The sequence below is a fragment of the Alosa sapidissima genome, chromosome 8, assembly GCF_018492685.1.
Source record: "Alosa sapidissima isolate fAloSap1 chromosome 8, fAloSap1.pri, whole genome shotgun sequence".
Taxonomy (NCBI): Eukaryota; Metazoa; Chordata; class Actinopteri; order Clupeiformes; family Clupeidae; genus Alosa; species Alosa sapidissima.
In genome coordinates, this window is record NC_055964.1 from 17,631,696 (window position 1) to 17,655,761 (window position 24,066).

The following is a 24,066-nucleotide window of genomic DNA, read 5'->3' on the forward strand; positions in this document are numbered from 1 at the left end:
AGAGGCCCTAAAAGCTATGCAGAAAAAAACAGATAAAAGTGAACATTGGCAAACTAACCTTCATCATGAGAACCACAGTGTTGAGAGCGATCATGATCATGATTGAGTACTCGAAGGGCGGAGAAACCACAAACTTCCACATGTTATACTGAAAGGAATGCTGGTTCTGGGGCATGTAGCGTGTCAGCGGTTTTGCGTTGATGGCAAAGTCAATACAAGCCCTCTAAAAAAGATCATAAACAAACACAAATGAAAACTGTTCTGTCTGGATTTCCATGAATAGATATGCTGCTTTTCACTTTTCACATACTGCTGCCATTGTAAAGGAGACACGTAAGGGCAAAGGCTGACACTTTCTTATTTGTTTGTTATAACGTTCCTCAACCACCAGAAATAGAAGAAAATAAATGAATAAACAAAAGATGGATTGATTCTAATGATTGCATTTTGCTTTAGAATATCTGAGTCTTTTATGACAAATATATCTCCCTCCCTCCCAGTGGTTTCACCTCTCCTGCAACAGTTAGAGAGTCGTGTTTGGTGAGCATATGGACAGGGAAGATTTATTTTTCACTGGTTCAACAGGCCTACAATGATTGCCTAATGGGGTCCCCGTGGATACAAGGAGCGAACATCTCACTGGCTCCGTTTCTATCAGGAGGGAGTGGTGTGTGTGCGTGTGTGTGACGGATACGGTCAGGACACTGGAATTAATCGTCTACCTGTCAGCATCCCTCACCTGGACACCGCATCTGTTTTCATGGCAGGCTCCACTGCCAATAACTGGTGCATAACTGAGCACCACAAGCAGCCCATACATACTTGTGTACATAAGGATGTATGTGTGCTAACGTGTGTTAATGTGAACACTCCAACCATCATTGTTACTATGTGGTTAATTGATTATAAGCTGTTAACCAATCTGAGACTTATGTGAGGTAATTTCGGAGCAACCCATGGCTTACATCCTGTATACAAACAACTGCTGGCACACACCTAGTTTACCTGCACTTTGCCAAAACGAATGTGTTGAAAACAACACAACTTGCGTTGTTTTTAACACATCTCTGTGTCCAGATAGGGGCACGGTTTGTGTAGTTTCCTTTTTTATTTGTTACACAATATGTGTTGAAAATAACACAACTTGCATTGTTTTTTAACACATCTCTGTGTCCAGATAGTGACAACACATTCATTTTCAAAGTGTAATTAATACATTTTTGCCCAACATCCAAGATTTTATACCAATCTCATGACTCTTGTTTGACAATGATTTATATGCATTATGTAACATAGCTAATATTACATAGCTGTAAAAGTATGTAAAAGTGTTATTAACAGGTTAATTGATACTAATCGTTGATAATTGATCACAGCCTGTGTAACACACTGAGTCACCATCCATTTCATACATTGTTGCATTCATCATATGAGGATGACGAGTTATTTGAGGGCAGCCGTAGCCTACTGGTTAGCGCTTCGGACCAGAACCAGGGGGTTGCCGGATCGAACCCCGACCAGTAGGCACGGCTGCAGTGCCCTTGAGCAAGGCACCTAACCCTTCACTGCTCCCCGAGTGCCGCTGATGTTGCAGGCAGCTCACTGCGCCGGGATTAGTGTGTGCTTCACCTCACTGTGTGTTCACTGTGTGCTGAGTATGTTTCACTAATTCAAGGATTGGGATAAATGCAGAGACCAAATTTCCCTCACGGGATCAAAAGAGTACATATACTTATACTTACTTATTTACTGTATGCTTGAGAGCAGCATATATGTTTTTAAAAAATAGAGACTATTCACCTTACACTGGTCTAATATTAGGACTTGTTTAGGACGCGTTTCAGCGTTCTGAGCTTCCTCAGGTTCGTTGAGTGAATCAAGTCATTCCCTTCTAATACATGTAAACAAGTCCTAATATTAGACCAGTGTGCGGTGATAGTCTCTTTCTTAAAGTCTAATATTCCTGCACATCACCAGCACCTAGGATCCGAAAACGGCAAAGGGAGTGCACAAGGATTTTATCTTTTTTTGCAGCATATGTGTGTTTACCTCATTTTTCTCCAAACTGCACTCTGACATAGCTTTGTCACCCTGTTCCTGGAAGGTGATGATGATCAAGGCCACAAAGATGTTGACGAAGAAAAAGGGGAAGACAACAAAGTAGACCACGTAAAAGATGGACATCTCAATCCGGTAGCCTGGACTAGGGCCCTGGTCCTCAAATGTGGCGTCCACCGAGTGCTTCAAGACCCTGTGGGATTAAATGTTTTTAACAACTGACTGTCTTAAATTGTCTTCCGTTGCATTCACTGTATTTCGCTTTAAAATACACCTATATAATCTAAAATTAAGTAAATTCAGACTCAATCACGCCGTTTATTTTATTTAACACTGTCCGGCAGATATTAATACATAACATAATTTAAAAATAATAGAGAAGTTACACAATATTATGTGTAGCGCAAAGACAAAAGTGGATATCTACCCTTTTTATGGGTATGATACAGCATTGATGATAAAAACTCAATTTCCATTGTTTCCATTGTCAGTATGAGGACAGAGTGTTAACCACATTAAACTTAGCCCACTCAGCCCTCCAGGTTATAAAGGGAGAGTTTAATTGACTTATAGTTTAAGATCAAACCGTCCATCATTTTAACATATCATGCATGAATGAATTATTTAATAACATACTTAATTCAATTATTCTTTCGAGGTATCGAGATATGTGTGTGTGTGTGTGTGTGTGTGTGTGTGTGTGTGTGTGTGTGTGTGTGTGTGTGTGTGTGTGTGTGTGTGTGTGTGTGTGTGTGTGTGTGGAGGGGGCATCTTAAAAAGTGAAGGAGTTATGGACAGGGGTGAAGAATTGCGTTGGCATTGGTCTCTGGTGTGCTGAGCCGACAAGCTTGTACACTTGGCTTAAATAAGATATAAATCAAAGCCAATTACCCATGCTTATACAGTACATTCCCAGAGGGGATACCCCTCCCACTGCTCCCAATCAAGATCCAGTCCATGGGTAACTGGAACCCCCCACCCACCCCCCAAACCTAAAAATATCCAGGTAAATCCTGCACTACAACAGTTTCTCATTTCTTAAAAATATCAACTCCATCCTGTTTTCCTCCCCAATGCCATCATAGCATGTATCTTGAGTGCACCTGCAAAAGCTGGGGCAGGCTATAAAAAGTAAAAGAACATTTCAAGGTCAAGAATTTACCTGAAAGACTTCCCAGACAAAACAATCACTGTTTATGATGTTATATTTGTAAATATACTTTATATTATTAATACTGTTCCCCAACAATCTTCTGACCTTTTCTTCTTTTGATACTACTACAGTGCTGAGCTGGAAGGGAATTTTCTTCAAAACAGAGTTAAGAGTTCAGTTCTCCAAATGTGCAGCATTTGTGATGCACTACTCAGCAATGCAAACAGGTAAGGTGTAAAAAAAAAAAAAAAAGTGAGGACACACACTATAGGGAGCCATAGCACAGCAGTAGTATTAGCGTCCCTACCATGAGGCTTGGTGCCTGCAGGGACAGAGGTTAGAGTGTGGCCTCAGATCATTTCCTGAACCCACTCCCCATCATAGATATTAGAAAGCTAGATACCGCATTGTCCGTTGAGTTCTATTAGGTGCCATACGTGAACGCGGCCGCCATATTGCTGGGGGCAAACACCTTACTGTCTATGGGCAACACTTGCTGGCAATCAGAGACACCTGTGAGCCATCCTGTGAGTCATCCAGTGAGCCTCCAGTGACTGTTGCCCCCACCAATATGGCGGCTCTATTTACGCATGTTCCGGAGCCCAATGCTGTATCTAGCCTTCTAATATCTACAGTATGCTCCCCATCTCTCTCCCTCACTCATTTCCTGTCATATTTATCTCTATCCAGTCAAATAAAGGCTAAAAATAGGAGCGGGCTTAATAAGAAGACAGAGCACCAGTAGTCAACAGCACCTCTGTTGAATCCAAGACTAGTCAAGACCGAGTCAAAAATGAGAGACAGAGTCGAGACAGAGAGAAACACAATTCTTTACACCACTTACTTACCTATGCAATATTTTTCTGTGATGTTAGAAACACTTTGTACTGTATCTACTTCTTTTTACACCATTAGGCCATACTGTATAGCATTTTCACTTAATAAAAGATGAGTTTTGGAAGGCATTCATTAAGAGGTGGCCAATGTCAAAGCCCAGCCATTATAGATGGATTTTAAACAAATTAACATTTCAGCATGGTCACTTAATCAATGCTTTGTTTTAAATTCATGATTTAGAAAAAAAAATACATATATTTTTAAGCCCGCTGGACTCGGTCAAGGCCAACTAGAAAATTTGGCGAGACCAAATGCCAAGTCAAAAAAAAGCCCAAATCCAAATGCCAGCGAGTCCAAGACAAGTCCAAGACCATAAAAAACATCTCAAATACAAACTCGAGTCCAAGACCAGACATGAATACTACAGCCCTGCTTTGTGCACAACCAATGGCTGCCTTGATGGGGTAAGTATCAAATAACATGGATGTGTATTTTCTTTGAAATTGAGCAAACGGCTCCATTTAAAACCTTTGCTTACAAGAACAATGTTTTTGTTGTACTTCCAAAAGGATTTGATAAGAGCTTAATGAACAGCTTACAGTAAGCTTAAAGCTGAAAGTTCATATTTTCCCGTACTTTATAAGATAATAAATGAACATCTCCTTTTACTCATAAATTCCATTCTTTCATCAATTTCTTGTACGATTCTGAACAAGGTATTTGGCTTATGGCTATATAAAACAGTAGGCTATCTTAGGACTTCCTTTTATCATGGAACTGTCTGGAGCAGGGTGTCTCTACTATGCATGGTCAGTGTGTGTACCGGCACTTCAAAGACCAGAACATCAAAACATCCCAACACTTTGAACTGTGATCGCAGAGACATAAGAGGGCTTTTGAGAGGTCACTTTTGAGTATAAAATAACATACTAAGCTGAAGATGCTAACTTTATAGACACTACTGTTTCATATCTGTAAACCAACAATAAGGAACCAACATGCCACTTGACATGCCCTTCATAAAAGATGTGTGATATGTATAGCATAGAACATATAGGCGCACCTTAAAAAGATTACTGACAAAATGTGGAATTTACAACTGAAGTATTAAATCCTACTGTACCAAATTCAACAAAACATAACCACTGAAATGTGATGGGGACTGCAGATTACCAAAAGAATGAATGACCAGTTTTATTTTTAGAAGTAAGCAAAGCAATGATATCCAGTCCTCTGAGAGCAAAATAAAGGTGTGACTCACGTGGGCCAGCCCTCTCCAGTGGAGACTGTGAAGAGTGTGAGGAAAGCCCAGAGGACGTTGTCATAGTGAAACTCGTACTTCCTCCACTCCCTAGGCTGGGCAGACACCTCGTCCTTATCATAGTCCAAAAACTGGCCCCTGCTCAGCAGGAAAAGGGAATTAAGAGGACATCAAGCCAATAAACGATGCTCAGTGTTGGGAAGGTTACTTTTAAAATGTATTCCACTACAGATTACTAAATACATGCCCTAAAATGTATTTTGTAACGTATTGTGATAGATTACTCAAAGTGAGTAACTCATTTTGAATACATTGGATTACATCAGCATTGTATTATACATTATTAGCAGTGGATGTGAGGTTATGAGAAGTTGTAAGACCCATTGCGTCAACAACAACCTACAACCTGCTCTACAGGGAGGATGTATTGATACTTTCCAACACTGACTATGCTTACGTCTAAAACATTATATGTAACCCAATCTGTTCTGTAAAACTTGCTAAGGGATACAGACCACTTTCCCGCCGTTTCAGAAATCATCTGGGTTCCCTTTCAACTTGAAAGGCACTACCATAGAGCCCCTACAGGGGGTGCTCATGTTGTGATATTGGCCAGCATGTGGCCACAATATCCTTCTGCTCCATGTTACCTGCAGTCCTTCTCCAGGCCTTTAGACTCGTCCGTGCAGAAGAAGAACTTTCCCTTGAAGAGTTGCACGGCGATGACGGCGAAGATGAACATGAAGAGGATGTAGACTATGAGAATGTTGAGCACGTTCTTGAGGGAGTTCACCACACAGTCGAACACGGCCTGAGGCAACACACACAAGAGACACGCAATGCACACAAATACACACACACACAGTCTTAAAGTTATTGACTTAGACATTCACTTGTGGTTAATATTTTTGTGGTTGATTAAACCAATACTGCTGAATGAATGCTTTCTTTGGGAAGATTAAAGTACAGGAAGCCATGGTCACAATGGAATAAATTGACTTGTCTCATCCCTCTTATTTGAGAGTCTGAATGTTGTTTTCGTGACTTAAATCACAAGAGAAAATAACCCGACTCCCACCTCTAGTTTCTGTTAGAGCACATGTGATTTACATGTTTAGTGTAGCAATTAGCTGATTTCATTTAATGTATGATGAGGAGACTTTACCTTGAGCTTCGGCAGGCGCTTGATGGTCTTGAGGGGCCGTAACACTCGCAACACCCTCAGTGATTTAATGGTGCTGATATCCTTTCCTTTGGTGCCTCTACAAAAATCAAGCAGAGGGTTACAACATAAAAGCACATTAGCTCTAAAGGATACATCTGAGGAGACATGTAGACTACTTAAACTACTATCAGAGTATTATTTTGAGACATGTGTGTTACAAAATAAAATCTCACAGGCCATTAGTGAATAAAGTCATTGTGGAGTAAAATACAGAGACCATGGGCAAATATGAACCACACGAGGAAAAAAATAACAGTACATAAGAAAACTACTGTATACCTCAGCCATAAATAACACACATTAACATTTATTCTTTTCCATCACAAACATAGATTAGTGATCTACTATTGCATGCCTTATGATCATTTAAGTGATTAAACCATGCAATCAGGATTGCATGTGGTACTGTAAGTATTGTGCAACAGGCAGACTCTGAGACCATGACATGCAGGGACTATGACAAAAGAACAACCTCAGGAAAATACATTTTTATTTTAACTGTTATCTGTGAAGTCTAAGTCTGAGATGACTAAAAGATCCCTTCAAAACTGAATCTACACATGCAGGGCACTATAAACGGGGTTTAAACCTGGTACTCAGAATAGCACACAACTGATGTTGGATCTCCAGGAATAATACACTGTTTTAAGGGCACATTTGTTTGGGCTGCCAACTGTTACATTTGACAATTAAATAAAGTATGACAGTGATGTGTCGTCGTTTGTACATTTACAGAGACATGGCAGAGTGAAACAACAGAGAGGGGTACCAAAACAAAGGGATGAATGAAGATAAACTGGGAAGAGGGAAGGGAAATAAAACAAAAACTATCCACAGAAGAAGAATAAAAAGAAAGAAATATATGACAAAAAATGCTTTAAAATCGTATGATCTAACAGTGGAATCAACTGCACTAATAGTGTAAGAAATAGTCAGAAAATAGCATTATTATGTTTTTATAATGTTCCTCTAAGAGCCTGTATCCAGATGACAAGCTTTTGAATATAACAAGCTCACATCAATAAATGTTTGGATGCAAGATTACCTGAGAGAAATTTTGATTCTTCAGCTTTGAGCACCATAAATGCAGAAGGCAGATATACATGTAACACACCAACCCTTACTTTTGGTGATTTTAAGATGTTCATGCCATATATCCTTGCGTAGGACTGCTATGCAGCAAATAAGAGAAACTATCCTCAGGCACAAGCTAAGACACTGCCACAGACACAAAATGTATGATTGTTGTAGTGTTTTAAGGAGGCTTTATTAATTCCTTGGGTCGGCATGCCAACCATAAACAGATCAATTCCCAATAAATGGCAAAAGACTCCCTCAAAATGACTCTTAGTAACTTGGTTGCATGCATTACTGCAATCCTTCCAAGAGATCCACCCCTGGACCCTTACATAACATCAACTGCACTATATTACTTAAGCTGTGCATAAACACCTGTCCAGCTGTGCCTTTTATACATAGAAACTCTCATCCTGCAATTCACATACACTATGTGCACTATAACAGCATAGATGGAGGAAGCAACTAGACCCAAATTTACTACTAGGGAACATCTTGCAGGAATCCCAATCTGTACGTCTACCTGATATCTCAGTGAGGTTACTCTTAGCACCCTTTCCGTCGGGTTCTACACCAGTACACGGGCATGCGATCTCTCATGCTCTGATGCACATTAGTCTAGCATGCGTTCACTCCGGCTAGCCTAGAGAGTTAAACATCAGGAGTAGTTTGATGACACCCACACATTTACTGGATATAAGTCACACAGGGCATTCTGATAGCTTTCAAAGTCCCTCGACCCTTTTTGAAAACAGTGCGTTTCTAAAAATAATAATTTCAGATTTGAACAGGCTACAATTCCACGTACCAAAGCATGAATGCTGTTGCAAATACACAGAGGAAATGATGAAGAACACACAATAAGGAAATAATCAAACATTCAGAAAAGCAATAGAGCAAACATTACATTTTTTCATAGACGCTGCTCAAAAGCCAGGGGAAATATTTGCTTTTCTGAATATTTGAAATACCTCATGTTTGGTCCATGGGAATGTAGCCTGAAATCTACAGAAATCCTGAAGAGGGTGAGCACGGTTCAGTTTGAAAGTCATAAGGGGAAAACAGTAAGTTGTATGCCAACGTCTTATAACTGTAACACCAACCCCTAACTGTTTTTGCCTCCCATTCATTTTATGTCGGCCTTTCACCTATAAAACACCCAAAGCCATTTACAATTTCTATAGAATTCAATGGGGTTGAATAACACGATTTATATGGTTTGGCTCATTATCGAGACCTTTTCTCTTTGGTCTTACGGCTAGTGTTCATTACATGGCTATAAGTGACCCTGTCTGTCTGTGTGGGGAGCCTTTGAGCAGGGCCCACTTAGCCTTTGTCTGCTCTGCTTGCAGAGCTGTGTGATATGTGAGAGATATGGCATTGATTTAGCTGAACCACCTCATCCATTACAGGATAACTACTCATGAAAATTACACTGACGACAGCAAGAGTGAGACAGAGCGAGCGAGCGAGAGAGAGAGAGAGTGAGAGATTGGGAAAGAGGTTCTAGTTGAAAGCCATCAGAGTGGCAGAGACCTAAGGCCCCTGACACTTTAGCTGTGGAGGTTAAGAGCCATTAAACATGGTCTAACCGGGAAGACAGAGGGGGTGGGAGGGAGGAGGGGGAAGTAAGGGGAAACACTGTGTGTTAAAAGGGAAGAGAAAAGTGTAGGGGAGGTCCCCACCTGGTCACGCTTTGGTGCGGTCTAATAAGGGAGAACAATGATAAGAACACAAGACAAGCACAGAGCACCATTATAGCTGCTTCTCACTCACAGACACACGCTTATCAAGATATAGCTCGACATGAATTAAATATTAAATACATTGTCAAGTAAGTGTTCTATGGATTATACTTGAATGACGATGGAAGCATTTTGATGGAATGCTGTTATTGCTGATCTCTTCATAATCGTTTTTTGGGTGATTCCGAGTGATGGTGTTATATCGAAACCTGGATTTGTTAACCTAAAAACAGGGAAAGCCCTCAATATTCCCAGATGATTTGGGTTGGATTCAGCAGTTAGTCATAGCTGTTCCTATAGTTTTGAAATACTGCCAGCCGTCAATCTTTTTTTACCCCCACACACAACAGCGGAAGAGATCAGAGAGGACATCTGACGAAGAAGTGAAATGTCTGAAGGTGGATGCACGAAATCGAATCAACGTAGGCTCAACACTGCCTTCTTGAGAGGGTGAGGAAAAACACTAGAAACCCCTTCAAGAGAGACACGCCACTCATATGATCTGATGTTCCCGGTATACAGTAGCACCTTGACATGCACAGCACCAGCACAGCACCGCACTCAAAGCTCGGCAGTTCGCCAGCCTGCACCTCAAGAAGATCTGATCATAGGACGACCCGACTGACAGACCCTCTATGCATACAGTACATCAGGTCAAGGGATGCTGGATGTGATGATGACCCATGTTGAACGCTGATCACATGCAGTGGTGTAAGGAGAGCATGAGACGAGAAGTCGTCTGAATCAAGGCAGATTCAAGGCCAAGGGTTCAATGGTGATTTCACAAACGGACAATGAGATGCTCGACTTTTGGCCTACCAGAGCAAGCGGTCAGTTCACCACAATCCTAATGTGACATTAGCTGAAATTCTATATGCAATCTGCAATAAGCATTCGGAGCACCCGAATGCAATTAAGAGCCATGTGATCTAATCCTAGTTGTATTTTGCAGGGATGCCATTGATCCCGGCAGACTGGAGAAAATAGGCCTCAGAAAATGTGAACGTTTTTTTTTTCCATTTAAGTTGCTAATGTTGGAATCCAGAAGCCAAACAAGCTCAAGCACTCAGGCTTGCACCGCAGTGACAGTGACAGTGGTATTTAAGGATGGAAAATCAGGCAGGCGTGTGTGTGTGTCTGTGTGTCTGTGTGAGTGTGTGTGTGTGTGTGTATGTGCGTGTGTGTGTCTGTGTGTCTGTGTGTCTGTGTGAGTGTGTGTGTGTGTGTGTGTGTGTGTGTACAGTATGTGTGATAGATAGATAGATAGATAGATAGATAGATAGATAGAGATACTTTATTGATCCCCAAGTGTGTGTGTGTGTGAAAGGTGATGACAGCAGGGATGGATGACGCACTAATGGAGATCAGAGCGCAGGAGAATATCCCATGCTACAGCACTGCCTTATGAGCTGAGCATAGGCAGACCTCGCCTGGCTCACACAAACAAGCAGAGGGTGGAGTGAGTGAATGAGTGAGTGAGAAGAGAAGAGAGAGAAATATAGACAGAGAGCAGGAGAAAGAGTGAGACAGAGAGAGAGAGAGAGAGAGAGTTAAGCCATTACCCCATGATGCTCCTTCAAGTGAATCCAGGCACAAAGAAAACAAAGAAAATCTTGTAATCAATTAGACAGAAATGTGCTCATTCACTACACTACTTCAGTCTGAACACAATCATTGTGAAATCTTAAGATACAACATGTACAAGTAGGGTAGACTGAGTACAGTTGGCTGGTTTTATTCATTTTAACCAACACTAATTTAAATGTTACGAATGAATTTAAATTAAAACACTTTGCAATTGCTATTATTTTTAACTATTAAATTTTGCAATGAACGATTAACTATACATCATTAAAAATGGGTGTCTCAACCATACCAGGTACTGTCTCAACTGTACTCCATATGGGTACAGTTGAGACACAGTCGAGACAAAAATGCACCCTATGTTTATGAGCTAGTTGTGGAAAATATAAACTACTTGGGTATACTACTACTGGGTATTATTGATTGATAATATCTTAGTCTACAAGCTAAGGAAATGGCATGCAGAATGTCTGCCAGTATCTATTTTTTGTTTGATTTTGTGTGAGCAAAAAGTGTCTCAACTGTACAGTCTACCCAGAACAAGGTCATCTTAGCTTTGAGCTTTCTGAAGTTAGGATCCAGTCAAGGGTCAACCAAGTCTGAAAAGTTCTGTTTTTTGAGGGTTTATCAAAACTAATTTGGAGTGAGAATGCAATTTGTAATTTATGTTTATATTCAGTAAAATATACATTAAAAAACAGACACTGTGTGAAAAAATATTTGCAAGCTATATAATGTACTCTTCTTCCGTGTTGATGCCAACTTTTTAATGAGTCATGACATACTTTGTTAATACCCAAAGGACAGCTGCACTATATAATTTGGGGACCAATGAAACAAGACTAGACACTTCAGGAATAGAACAGGAAAGAGAACTTCAGTCATGCAGAACAGGATTTCCCAAATGCCAGTGCCGTAACTGACACAGTTCCAATGCACAACAATATAGGAATACAGCTTGTCCAACATCTTAATTATACCCGCTCAGATTCCAAAGTCACCTTTAACAATGGGGGGAAACTAACAAGAGCTTCAATAAAGGCCAGGACTGTCACTCCAAAGATAATTGAGTTACCACCAGATAAAATGATACCTGCTTAAAATGACAAAAATCGCTCACTGATTTTTGCCAGTTATTGAGTCCTTTAGTGGACAGTTTTATTGTTGACATCCTGTAAGTGTTAAGCGTTAAGTGTCTAAGTATTATTCCTCTAAGACTAAATGCACATTCTGAATGTAAATCAGACAGAGAGAACTTACGTGAAGGCAAATGCAACCAGTGCTCCACTGACCACAATGAAGTCCAGAATGTTCCATAGATCCCGGAAGTAAGAGCCGGGGTGAAGTATCAATCCAAGATCGACCATCTTCGCCCCAAACAATAAGAGGGTGTGAGAGGAGAAAAACAAACGAGGGAAGGAGAAGGAAACAGAGACACACAAACTGAGCTAACATCCTTTAGACCAGACAGCTGCGCATAAAACTCTTACAGCAGTCTTCACACAGACAATCGTCTACAAAGGAGGCACTTGAAGTTGGCTAAAGCATGTGTTGTCACTGTAATGAATCCAAGTGTGTGAGAAAAAAATGGAAAGCACTACAAAGTTTAAAGGACAGGGACGATCAAACCTGCCATTAAGTGATTTGATTTGGGTAATGGAAATGGCTACCTATTAGTTAAAGGGGCAAAGTGTTGTTTTTAAACAAGCCTGTCTGAAAGGATAATGTCTAATCCGAGCACAAGCACAAGCACTTACCTTAATCACCATCTCAAAAGTGAAAACTCCCGTAAAGACATAATCCAAATACTTCAGCACCTGAGTGGAGTGGAAGAAGGAAATGTTAAGACTGAAAACACCAACCAGACTAGTTCAGCAAGCAACAGAACTGACATACACAAATCACTTTAAAAATATCTAATTGACAAATGACAATTGTCAGAAATGTAAAATGTAGTTTGACTGCTGGTTTCAAGAAATGGTTATACACCTGATCACTGTGTATCATTCTTACATTTTGTTCTTACATTTCTTACCCAAACCCATGGGTCATTGACTTGAACTCACATTGTTGCGGCTGGCATTGACCTGGACAGGGTCTTCAGCAGCGAGGGCTATGCTACTCATGGCGATTACAACCAGGATGCACATCTCAAAGTAGCGTAGACTCACCATGTAATGGCACAGTCGCCTTACTCTGTTTGGGGATATGACAAATCACATGAAGCACAAATATACATGCAGATCTTAACTATGAAATCCAACATAACATAAATACTCCTGAATCCTCGAACACCTGCATGTAGCTAAACAATCTTGTGAAAGCTTTAGTGACCAGTTTTGACACAGAAACAGACTACTCTGGATTTATGGTGAACCATAACTAACTTCTCGGTTGTATGTCTTATATATATATATTTATTTATTTTTATTATTATTATTTTTTTTTTTTTTTAAATATCTCTGTTCAAGCTGATGCTCCATCAAAATCACAAAAATCACACTCGCAAACGTCAGCCAGGCAGGCCCATATGGTGAGTTATAGTGAACATGCCGAGGGCGGCGACAGACATGTGGAAGTTTATGAGGGCACTATTTGTTTGCTCCTCATTGAAGTTAGTGTTTATGGGAAGCTTTACGGGCGTGTGGAGAGGCTGCGTCCCGAGTGAGTGAAGAGGCCTAGGAGGAAGCTGCCACCACCCCTTTGCTCTTCCACCATGCAGTCACTCAATCTCCTAACAGCTTTTCATTAGATGAGGAAGGGGAACATATTTAGGCATATTTAGTGTGACAAGGTACTGGCAGAGGGAGCGAGTGCCCGCTGTAGGGTGGTGTGGCGGGTGGCGGGCAGACTCACGGGTTGGTCTGGCCGAACACAAACATGGAGCTGTAGGGCAGGATGGGTCGGGTGTTGATCAGGTTCAGATCGTCCAGGTTCCTCTTCTCCTCTGTCATTGGCATGGTCTCACTGTCTATACTGTTCACTGTGATCCAAAAACAATAGCAACCCACAGAAATAAAATCTAGCTGGAGTATGATGTAGTTGGCAAATTCAATAATTGCAAGCAATTCAGAAATTAAACACTATTTCAGAGTGACTAATAGTTCTGTGAGTTAATCAATCAGTTAATATTCATAACAAGCATCCATTCACCTGATATGTATTAGGAAATTCATTTGAGCAATGGGTTATTTTCATATATTGCAAATACACAAGAAACCCTTTTGGCATATTGCTGTGCATTTCAGCACATTCTGCACAGATCAATGCCACCCTGACTGTACAGTATTAATATGATATATTAATATAATATATCTTTTTATGTATTTTTGTTGGCCTGTTTAGGATATGACAGTGAAGAGAGTGAAAGGAAGCGAGTGGGAGAGAGTGTTGGGGTGGGATCAGGAGATGACCCGGACTGGACCCGAACCCGGGACCCTGTTGCTGTCAATGGCAACGGGTTCTATTTCATTGACATAGAACCACGGTTTGAAAACCATCGTTTTGTGCTTCTGATTCACGTCTTTCATATCATTCCACGAGTAGTAGGTTTGCTTATTGCAATGGAATTTTATTGAAAGTTAAAGTCAGCACTCAGTCAGTAATACTGTACGTTACTGAATACTGAAACTTTCAAGTTCTATTTGTGTAGCAAACGATTTGTTTTCTCAGGTAAAGCCACGAAACGGTAACAAAATAAATGGCCAACTATGTGAAGTTTGGCAAGGAGTCGTATAATAAGTGGGATAATGTATTGTCTGCTGCTCTTTATCTGCTTCGCGACGGGGTCCTGTTCGCCCTGCCGGGGGTTTCATTTTCGATAATGAGCGGAGGACAATACATTATCCCTTACATACGGTAATATTCTATATAAATATCTAATTGTGGGCATGCTTGCTGAGCACTGACTTGGTATGAGGGTGGTCTCCCCTGGTGGTGAGGTGATGGTGACGGGGATGTGGCCGCTCGGCTGGCTCGCCTCCACATCTGTGTGCCTGTCCATTACAAACACACACACAAGGAGCAGTGCAGTACAGTTTGGAATAGACACAAACATTCGGATAGTGTGTGACATCTAGGTCTGTGATACACTCGTACTGTACGTAATGTCTTTGTATTTGTGATATCTACTGTATGTACTGCAGATGAGTTTTATTGCTACTTTCCTTATCTTAAAACTTAAATCGACACAAAGAGTCTACTAATTTCATTATAGCATCAGAAGAGTGAAATTGAAACGGCCCAATATTCAACATAAATACATTGAAAACACTCAATACTTAGGATTTAATACATTGTAAAGACACAATAAAGATCAGAAAATGCTGTGGCTGGAGTAAGAGGAGGGAAAAGAGGGGAAAAGAGCTGATTCTGACCTGTGCCTGTGGGTCCTGCCGCCCTCCCTCTCGCCTCTCTCTCTGCCCTCCTCTCCGTCAGCGGTGGCCTGTGATTTGCCGCTGCGGGGCCTGCGCCTGCTCCTCTCCCCATTGGCTCCGTTCTCTCCCCGCGAGCACCGGTCGCCGTCGCGGTTCCCCGAGCGCGAGCCGTCCATGTGCCGCGAGCGCGGTAAGCTCTTGCCCCCGCTGCTGACCACCCCGTTGCCCTCAGTGGACTGCTGTCGATGGTGGTGGTGGTGGCGCTCCCTCTCTCCAGTACCTCCTCCTCCTCCTCCTCCTTCACCCCCACCTCCTCCTCCGCCCTCGTCCACAGACCTCGGGTGGTGGTGGCGGCGCCCCCCCTCGCGGCTCCGGCTGCGGTCGCCTTTCCCCTCCCGGCAGCGCGAGCCCTCGTGGTCCTTGCTGCGGCTGTGGTGGACGTGATGCCGCCCTCCCTCCCTGGTGCTGCCGCCGCCCGTCTCCCCGTTCTCGTTGGCATCCTTTCGCCGGTGATGTTTCCGCGACGGCTGCCCGGACTCCGTCCCTCCTGCGGCATCCCCCTCGCCCTGACCCTTGTCCCAGTGGTGGTTGTGGTGGTGGTGGTGGTGGTGGTGGTGGTTGTGTGGCCCCCCTATGGGGCCGTCACCGTGCTCTACCACCAACGGACGGTCCAGGTGGGTCTTCATATCGGGCCGTATGTGCAGGGCGGAAGACATACGCTGGCGCTCCTCGGGGTCCAGCTCGCTGTAGAGCGCCTCGCTGCTGGGGCGCAGGTTGTTGCGCCGCATCTGCGTGGTGCGCTGCTCCCACACAGACATCAACTTCTGGGACCTCTGCTGCTCCCTGCTGGTGGGGATGGTCAGGGGGGTGGGGGCACAGGGGAGTCAGGTGGAGAATGAACAAGTTTAACACAAGGAGCTCAGAGACATCAGTTTCAATCAGCCAGATAATTACTTCAGTGAGGAAGGTACACCACTGTGAAGGAAAAACTCCCATCCATGTGAAGACCACCTTAACACTTGGAGGGACGTCAATATGACACTTTTTGAAAAAGGTCATGAAAGAGTTTACTTGTATGGAGCCAAAGGAGTTTCCCCCTATGCTTTAAAATTCACTGGCATTTCAACTGCTTTCCTTTTGCAGGAAACACATGCTATGAAAGTCCATATTTTAATGCACAGCAACCCCCAAGGTGCTAAATAATTAACAAGCCTGCATTGGGGATTCACTGCCAATACTTCTAGCTCCAGTTCAGTACATTTCCACATGTGAAAAGAAGGTCTTTATGGATGTGCCAATACATTACAAGTCACCATGGTATTTCAGCATCTTAGACGCTCATGCTTTCTCATGCTTGTTCCTTCCTCTCAAAAACCTTGGTTAGGTGATGTTTCATTATGTTTGGACCATGCACCCTGAAATAGTGTTGCCCCAAAACCATGATTTCCCTTGGACTGGAGGCGTAATGACATGGCATTACATCAGAGTGGCTATGATTGTCAGAATGAGTATTCATATTTATCCCTTTCATTGTTTTCTTAACTTATTATGCAAGTCAGACATGTTCTTTCCCCAAATCACCCCCCCCCCCCACCACCACCACTTCCCGTGACAATGCATCTACAATCCACAGAGCTAAAATCTGGCTGTATTATAAATGTCCAATTTGACACACTCCAATTTACACAATAACAGAAACGTGTCACAATGTGATTTCAATGTACTTTCTTTCATTCCTACAGGAATGTTGTACATGGTCAAAACTGACTGATCAGTAGTCAGTCGAACAGTCTGAACATCTTGGGGAGGATTTATATGGCCAAGTTAGCACTCCTGAATCCATTCCACCAACACAATAAAAATAAGTTTAATGCTGGCAAAAATACTGAGGTCGAAATTGTATGTTCATTCCAAAGAGAATGTGGCAAGTAAAGAGTAAACTATAGGGCTTTATCTTCTACTCTGCCCTCTCCATGAGATCCTGTCTCCCCCTATCTCTCTGTTAGCACCTCAAGCCTGCCTGCCTGCCTGCCTGCCTGCCACTCACCCACGCTTCTTTCCCTAACTCCTCTGATATACAAGTCAGACAGAGGTAATGGTTTAGGGGCTACAGGGTTCTGCAAGCAGATAGTCGATGGGTTGGGGGGGGGGGGGGGATGCGCCGGGGCTTCCTGAGATTAGGCTATTTGAGCAAGCCTACAGCACCCGATCCATTTGTGCTGATGTTATTTAGGGCCAGCTCTTCAGACAGGGCCCGACATACTGGTGTGCTGCTCGGTAAATCACTCCGAGCAATTTAAGCTAGTTCCCGATACACTTCAGCTGAGATTTATTCAGAACAAGACGTCACACACACTCATACATACACACAGACACACACACACACACACACACACACACACACACACACACACACACACAGGAAAAGATCTTTATAAATCAGGCTGTCCAGGGCTATTTCTGAAACGTAATCCCACTTCTGACACCAAGCAATTCTATGAAGTCTATGAGCAAATATATTGCCGGTAAAGGACACTCACCTTTTTAATTGCATCACACACACATAAAACTAAGAGCCCTGTCAGGGCTTTTGGGAGTCATTGAGAATCGAGAATGGAAACCACTCAGTGAGTGACCATGTGAACACATACACTGAATGGACAAAATGAAGATGACAGTTTATTGTCCATTCTTCACCGGGGGATCGGGAGGGTGGTGGTGGTGGTGTGTGTGTGTGTGTGGTGGTGGTGATGGGGGGGGGGGGGGTCAAACACAATGACAATTTTCCACAGACATCTGGGGGTGAGCATGTCTTTGGTTATACACACATTTTTGCCATTAAGCATATCTTTGGTAGTACCTTTACCTCAAGTAGTGATGGGCGGGAGAGCTGACATAACTCCTAAAAACATACAGGGCAACACAGTGTAAAAAACACAAACAAATGGGAACAAGGACTATGGCATTTGTCAAAGTACACAGCAGAGTTAGAGGACAGAAACAAATACAGCAGCGAGAAGATTATTACCAAGAGTGTTGATGGGGGGAGCTGGATAAAACTGTACTGAGACATAAGATGGGGGAGCATGATGGGGTAACACAAAAGATGGTGTAACCAAAGCACTTACTTCAATACGAGAGGAATTGAAACTGAAGCAGGGAAGGGAGAGACACCCAGATATTGATATCGCACTGTATTATCCTAAGCACTAATCAGTAATCTCTCTCTAATGCCTCGCCAATGTGTCATCAAAATTTCTTCAACGCAAAATCAATTGTTATTTTATATGTAGGTCATTAATGTAAATTTATACTGGAAATTAGAGGAAGGACACAATATCGAAAGTGCAATAAATCAGATGACTTCTTTCTGCGATACGTTATGAATACACTGCCACCAAATATCAATATTTGTACTAAAGTATTCAATTAAATAAAGCACAATTCAAATTCTAAACGGACTCCTTCACTAATTTACCTTACCAGAGTCTCTACTTCATGCATAAACATAAGCATGAACACTGAGAGTCAAGTTCAGTGACAGGCTATTTGCTTGTACCTAACTTGTAAAGCCTGCTTACTTGTCTATATGCCTCATATTAAATTGAACATTCACCTACTTCATATACTCCATTTTCACACTCAAATGTGACATTATGAAACCACTGCTCTCTTGGTTGGAATAAATTAAATGTTTGCGCTGGATAATTCAATACAATGTGTGGAATGATTACTAGCTGCAGTGGGGATGTCCTGAGATATCGCCACTTGTGATGACTCATAGAATCCCTCTCCAATCAGAAATGAACAAAAACCTAACTGTTATATAATGTCTGATAACTTCATTCCTCAAATTAAGACATTGACTTTCAGAACTAGATAACATTTTTATTCAAGTAGGCAAATATTCATACGGTTTTAAATAATCAATCTGGCAGTATTTCCTATTTTAGCTGAGCAAAAGTTGTGTGAAAGGAATTAAAGGCCTGGTCCATATAGACGCCTGTCCCAAACAGGTTGAGTTTTGGTGTTTGACGTAAATAAAATCCTGGGCTATTAATCGAGGTTTAACAGTATAGAAAATGTTGCCGATATCAAGGAGGAATTGCTCACTACTCCAACAAAAGGTCAGATGACCAATTATCATTTGGAGAATCTTAAAGAGCATATTTAAGAAATACAGTGCATCCCTACTTAAAAGTCAATTGCTTACCTTATTTGCATTTCTAAAACCTTAATGAGTTTTCATAATCCCAAGTGACACCGTGGAAAATGAAGAAAGAAATCTATCTTTGATGATGATATTAGTAAAGGTAAAGGAGCAAAATATATTCAGGGGAATTCCCTGAATCATAGAGATAAATGTGACTTTAACTGACTCTAAAAAGCTAATATTCTACTTTTATAAAGGTATTGGGTGATTAAGACAAACAAACTAAATAATTCTGAATTTCACTTTTGGGAAGTTTGGGAGTTTCTTTATCATTCAGTTTATGTAAATTACTATGGTTTGTGGACAACTTTGTCCTCAAATTGATTACCTAAACTTCCTAACCAACAACCTTTCTACAAAAGCAAATAAGAAACCTAGCGATGCTACAAAAAAAATCCTACCAAGAAAATCAATTGGCAAACATGGTACCCAAACTAAAACAAAGAGGTTCTCTTGAACATGAGTGTCATCACACACAAGTCAATTCAAGTGAGAATCATCAGATCCCTTCAGAAATACAATAAACAACTACAAGAACTGTTCAGCCCATTTTTTCCCCTGATTCCGCATGAGTCTATGATTGGTCTCCATAACAGTGCTCTCCCTCACCAAAAGCCCTGTGTGTGTGCATCTCTCTGTGCGTCTGAGAGAGCAGCGGTTGTGTGTTTGTCGGCACATTGTTGCTGCCACCGGGACCCACGGCTGGAAATATGATGACTCACCCGGTGTCAGCAGTCTGCTACTCTACTACTGCTGAGGGTGTCTCCCTGAGTGGAGGCTACTCCACGTCCGCTTCAAAAATACATGAGCAGAAACAAAAACAACAAACAACAAAACACCCAGAATAGGAGCACATGCCAGGGGAAAAAACCCAGACGACCAAAGAAAACAGAAGGGTAAAAGAGTCGAAGTGTGAAGGAGGAAGGGGAACTGAGGTTAAAGAAAATCTTAATTAAAAAATCTAGGGCTCATGTGGGAAGCAAAGCCACTGTTGTGCATCAAGTGTGCATTAATCACAATAAATTCACAGATGGTAAAAGAAGGCACTGTACAATGGACACAGATATCAACTAAACACTAGACATTAACACCATTTCCTCTAAAAAAAGAAAACATATAGCTGGTTGCCATTCATCCTTTGATTACTGTAGACTGCTTTACACCTTCGGCCAATGGGCAAGACCATACACGGAATATGGGATGGGACTGATTTGAGATCAGAGGAAGAGAAAGAAGAGAGGGAATAAAGGAAGAGGAAAAAAACTGGAAGTGGAAACAGGGAAGTAAAAACTCACGGTGAATGAATGCTGGAGACAGACGGGCTGCGAGAAAGTGTACTTCGATATTGCTTTACAATACTGCATAAGCCAAAACAAAAACAGAAGAAAACAAAACATACACACACACAAAAAGGGAGGGAAAACAGAAAGGACATCGGAAGCAGTCAGACCCTAGAGAATGAGACACTGTCGAAGTCTGACTCTCCCCACACAATGTCAACGCAGCACCATATTCATGACCACAAATGTTACACAATAAACAGAAATGTCAGTGAACAAAACACAACTACAAATATTACAAGGAACAGAACAAAACATTACTTGTGAAGACATTTCCCCCTCACTTATTTGAATACAAATGAAAATGATGGCTGTCATATTATAAAAATGTTTGTTTCCCATGAATATACAGTAGCATTGTGAAGGAAAAAGGTCTTGTGAATCAAATGAAGAAAATGTTAACCAAAAAGTGTAAGGTAACATTAATAATGATCACATCCCTGTTGTTCTCTGATTATTCACAATTACACTTATACTAATAGTCAGATGAATGGCCCTAATATAATTATGCCCCTGATCGGTGATTAACAGTGAATTATGAATTAAGAGTATTTGTCAGTGGTTAAGTTCAGATCAGTTTGGTTTGGCCAGTTTGGTAAGTTCAGTGTTTGATTTGAGTGCAACTGCCATAAGTGTCAACTGACTGTTGAGAATACATTCTTACTGAGATATAAGCTACTTCTGTTTCCACTTAGCAGTCCCCCAAAGTGCCCTGTTACACAGCCATCTCACAGAAGAGATCTGAGTGTGTTCACTGGCCATCATTTATCAAATGTCTAGACGATTGATGCCAAAACTTTTGTCACTTGGACGATTGGTGGCAAAGCTTTTGTCACTTGAAGTACACAGTTCTATCTGTTGGAACAAAAAGCTTTGAAGTGAGGGATGAGATTAACACAACAGCACCACTGAAGGGGATACACACACACACACACACACACACACACACAAATAATACATACACACAAAATGTGTACACACATCACTTTGAACAAACAAAAATATGGGACAGAGGGGAAGAAGGCAGGACAAAAAAAACTACAAATATGTCATGGGTGTAGGAGACCGCACATCATACAGTATATATAGTAATATACTTCTAGGAACAGGGACACAAGAAACACAGATCAGTGATGTGATGGTGTGTGTGTGTGTGTGTGTGTGTGTGTGTGTGTGTGATTGTGTGCAAGTGCGTTATAGTGGTATAGGAGAACACAGTCAGGATTAAATGTCCATAACTTACGCTGTGATGGAGATATTGGCCGCTGACATGGGGCTGACCTCTTTGACCTCTTTGGCTTTCTGAAGGGCCAGCTTCTTAGTGATGGCCTCCTCCTGCTCCTCCTCATCCTGCAAGGCACACACGGACAGAATGGACAGAGAAGAACAGCGGACGGAAGAGGTGAAGAGATGACAAGAGAAGAGAGGAAAAGAAAAGAGAAGAAAAGAGCGAGTGGAGAAAGCAAAGGGAAAGAGAATGAGAAAGGGCAGAACTTTAATAGAAATGGCCTCATTGGCCACTGACAACAAACCTTCGCCTCTCTGCCTGCTCTCTTGAGGGACCAGTAATACTGAAGGTAGAGGTCTGTAGGTAAAGCACTGTGCAGTATTAAAGGCTGTAAATCCTGCCACTCATTGGGGAGTTTCATTACCTTGAGTTATTGACAAGGACAAACATCATTTACCTTCGAGAGAAGAGCATATATATATATATATATATATATGCAGACAGGCTTATGGAACCAATAAAGCTCTACAGGCTGTTGAACCATTAGGGCAGACCACCTATACAAACATGCAGATTGATAAATGGTGTTTGATGGAAGATGTTCATTTTATAGAGTGACCCTGCCAGTGCTGAGAGTACTTTGCTAGGATGTGGTGGCCGTATACCGGTACCTTTGTGAGTTCTTGTGCATTTGCAAGGTTGTCAACTGCAATAGCCAAGAAGACATTGAGGAGGGTATCTGTTTTTTTTTAGTTTAAGGATACAAATATAGCATAAACTAAACCCACAAACAGCCCAATATGTTATCAGGTGACACCAACAGATGGGCGCTTCATGGTCAAGCAAATCAACTTCACAACACATCATGTAAATAAAGTTTCCACTGAGGTGAGATAGAGGTCGAGTGAAAAGGATACAGTTCCCAAAGAGAGTCAGAATGATGAAATACACGGAGGAAAACATCCCCCGGCGGACCCCGCCCTGGGACTCTATCCCATGATACATCACTGCATTCCAGTCCTCTCCTGTCAAAATCTGTGAAGTGGAGGCACAGTCTCATTACAAACACTGATACAGCGTTCTACTTTTTTATGTAGATGCATCATTCCGGACTAATTATGCTCTGATGCCTTGAGTTTTTAATTACCTGGAACACAGTAAGAATGGCAGCTGGAAATGTATCAAAATTGGTTGTGGGAGTCTCTTCTTCGAAATTAAACCTGTAAAAAATGAATACAAAAAGGAAACAAATCTCTTATTATTTAATTTGTAATGCAAACAAAACAATAATAATTTAAGGCTTTGAAACGAGGAGTCAACATCCTTTCTGTGATTAGGGTTATTTCTGCCTGGTCTTGCATCAAAGTTGTGGCTTATTTGGGAGAAAATCTCTAGTTAGCCCTAACATAATCATTACATTAGCCACAGCAATGCATAATAAATGTTTCACACTAATTTCTACAAAGCCATATAAAAACCTTTCACCATCACATATAAAGATTGTGTTGTGATCCCATTGTATATAGTGTAAGACACAATTTAACATTGCTGACATGCTATTGGTTGTTTTTACTGATTCACAGACAATGCCATGTACTGTATGAGCAACACCTACATTCCTAGTGTCAACTTCTGACAGAACCACTGAATAAGGAAAAAAGAAAGACAACTGGAACACACAGATATAATATACATCTAAATTAATTTAACTTAATGGAGTTAAGTGAAATCACACTGCTCTGTGCTGTATTAACCCTTAGAACCCGATTGACGCAAAGTGCGTCAAAAAACACACCCTTTCTTCTCTGTGTCATTGCTATTGCGTGACAGAGCAGAAGCGGGGCTTTCCAACGAGACCACGCACTTGTCTGTACGTTAAAGTATGAAAATAGTATGAACAATAATGAAATTAAATCAAATTGCATCATATTTAGAGTCTATACTTCTCTGCGTTCACCTGCACACCCAT

At 41.6% G+C, this 24,066-nt stretch overlaps 1 protein-coding gene across 23 annotated transcripts in view; it reads right to left on the reverse strand.

Annotated features, from left to right (window-relative positions):
* Positions 1 to 24,066, reverse strand: part of cacna1ba (calcium channel, voltage-dependent, N type, alpha 1B subunit, a) — a 100,365-nt gene that overhangs the window by 21,309 nt on the left and 54,990 nt on the right. For 5 of the 23 annotated variants that reach the window (XM_042100825.1, XM_042100824.1, XM_042100822.1 and 2 more), the window contains exons 15-33: positions 23,245 to 23,317; positions 23,015 to 23,132; positions 22,769 to 22,836; positions 22,113 to 22,219; positions 20,825 to 20,887; positions 18,183 to 18,218; positions 15,317 to 16,162; positions 14,850 to 14,935; positions 13,797 to 13,923; positions 13,007 to 13,136; positions 12,698 to 12,757; positions 12,201 to 12,307; positions 10,919 to 10,930; positions 9,297 to 9,317; positions 6,475 to 6,571; positions 5,960 to 6,120; positions 5,310 to 5,447; positions 2,050 to 2,251; positions 59 to 223 (exon numbers count right to left, since the gene is read on the reverse strand). In XM_042100825.1, coding sequence (XP_041956759.1) covers positions 59 to 223; positions 2,050 to 2,251; positions 5,310 to 5,447; positions 5,960 to 6,120; positions 6,475 to 6,571; positions 9,297 to 9,317; positions 10,919 to 10,930; positions 12,201 to 12,307; positions 12,698 to 12,757; positions 13,007 to 13,136; positions 13,797 to 13,923; positions 14,850 to 14,935; positions 15,317 to 16,162; positions 18,183 to 18,218; positions 20,825 to 20,887; positions 22,113 to 22,219; positions 22,769 to 22,836; positions 23,015 to 23,132; positions 23,245 to 23,317 — 2,617 coding nt within the window. The remainder of the gene's footprint in view (positions 1 to 58; positions 224 to 2,049; positions 2,252 to 5,309; positions 5,448 to 5,959; positions 6,121 to 6,474; positions 6,572 to 9,296; positions 9,318 to 10,918; positions 10,931 to 12,200; positions 12,308 to 12,697; positions 12,758 to 13,006; positions 13,137 to 13,796; positions 13,924 to 14,849; positions 14,936 to 15,316; positions 16,163 to 18,182; positions 18,219 to 20,824; positions 20,888 to 22,112; positions 22,220 to 22,768; positions 22,837 to 23,014; positions 23,133 to 23,244; positions 23,318 to 24,066) is intronic. The other 18 variants (XM_042100842.1, XM_042100831.1, XM_042100838.1 and 15 more) reach the window with 10 other exon arrangements.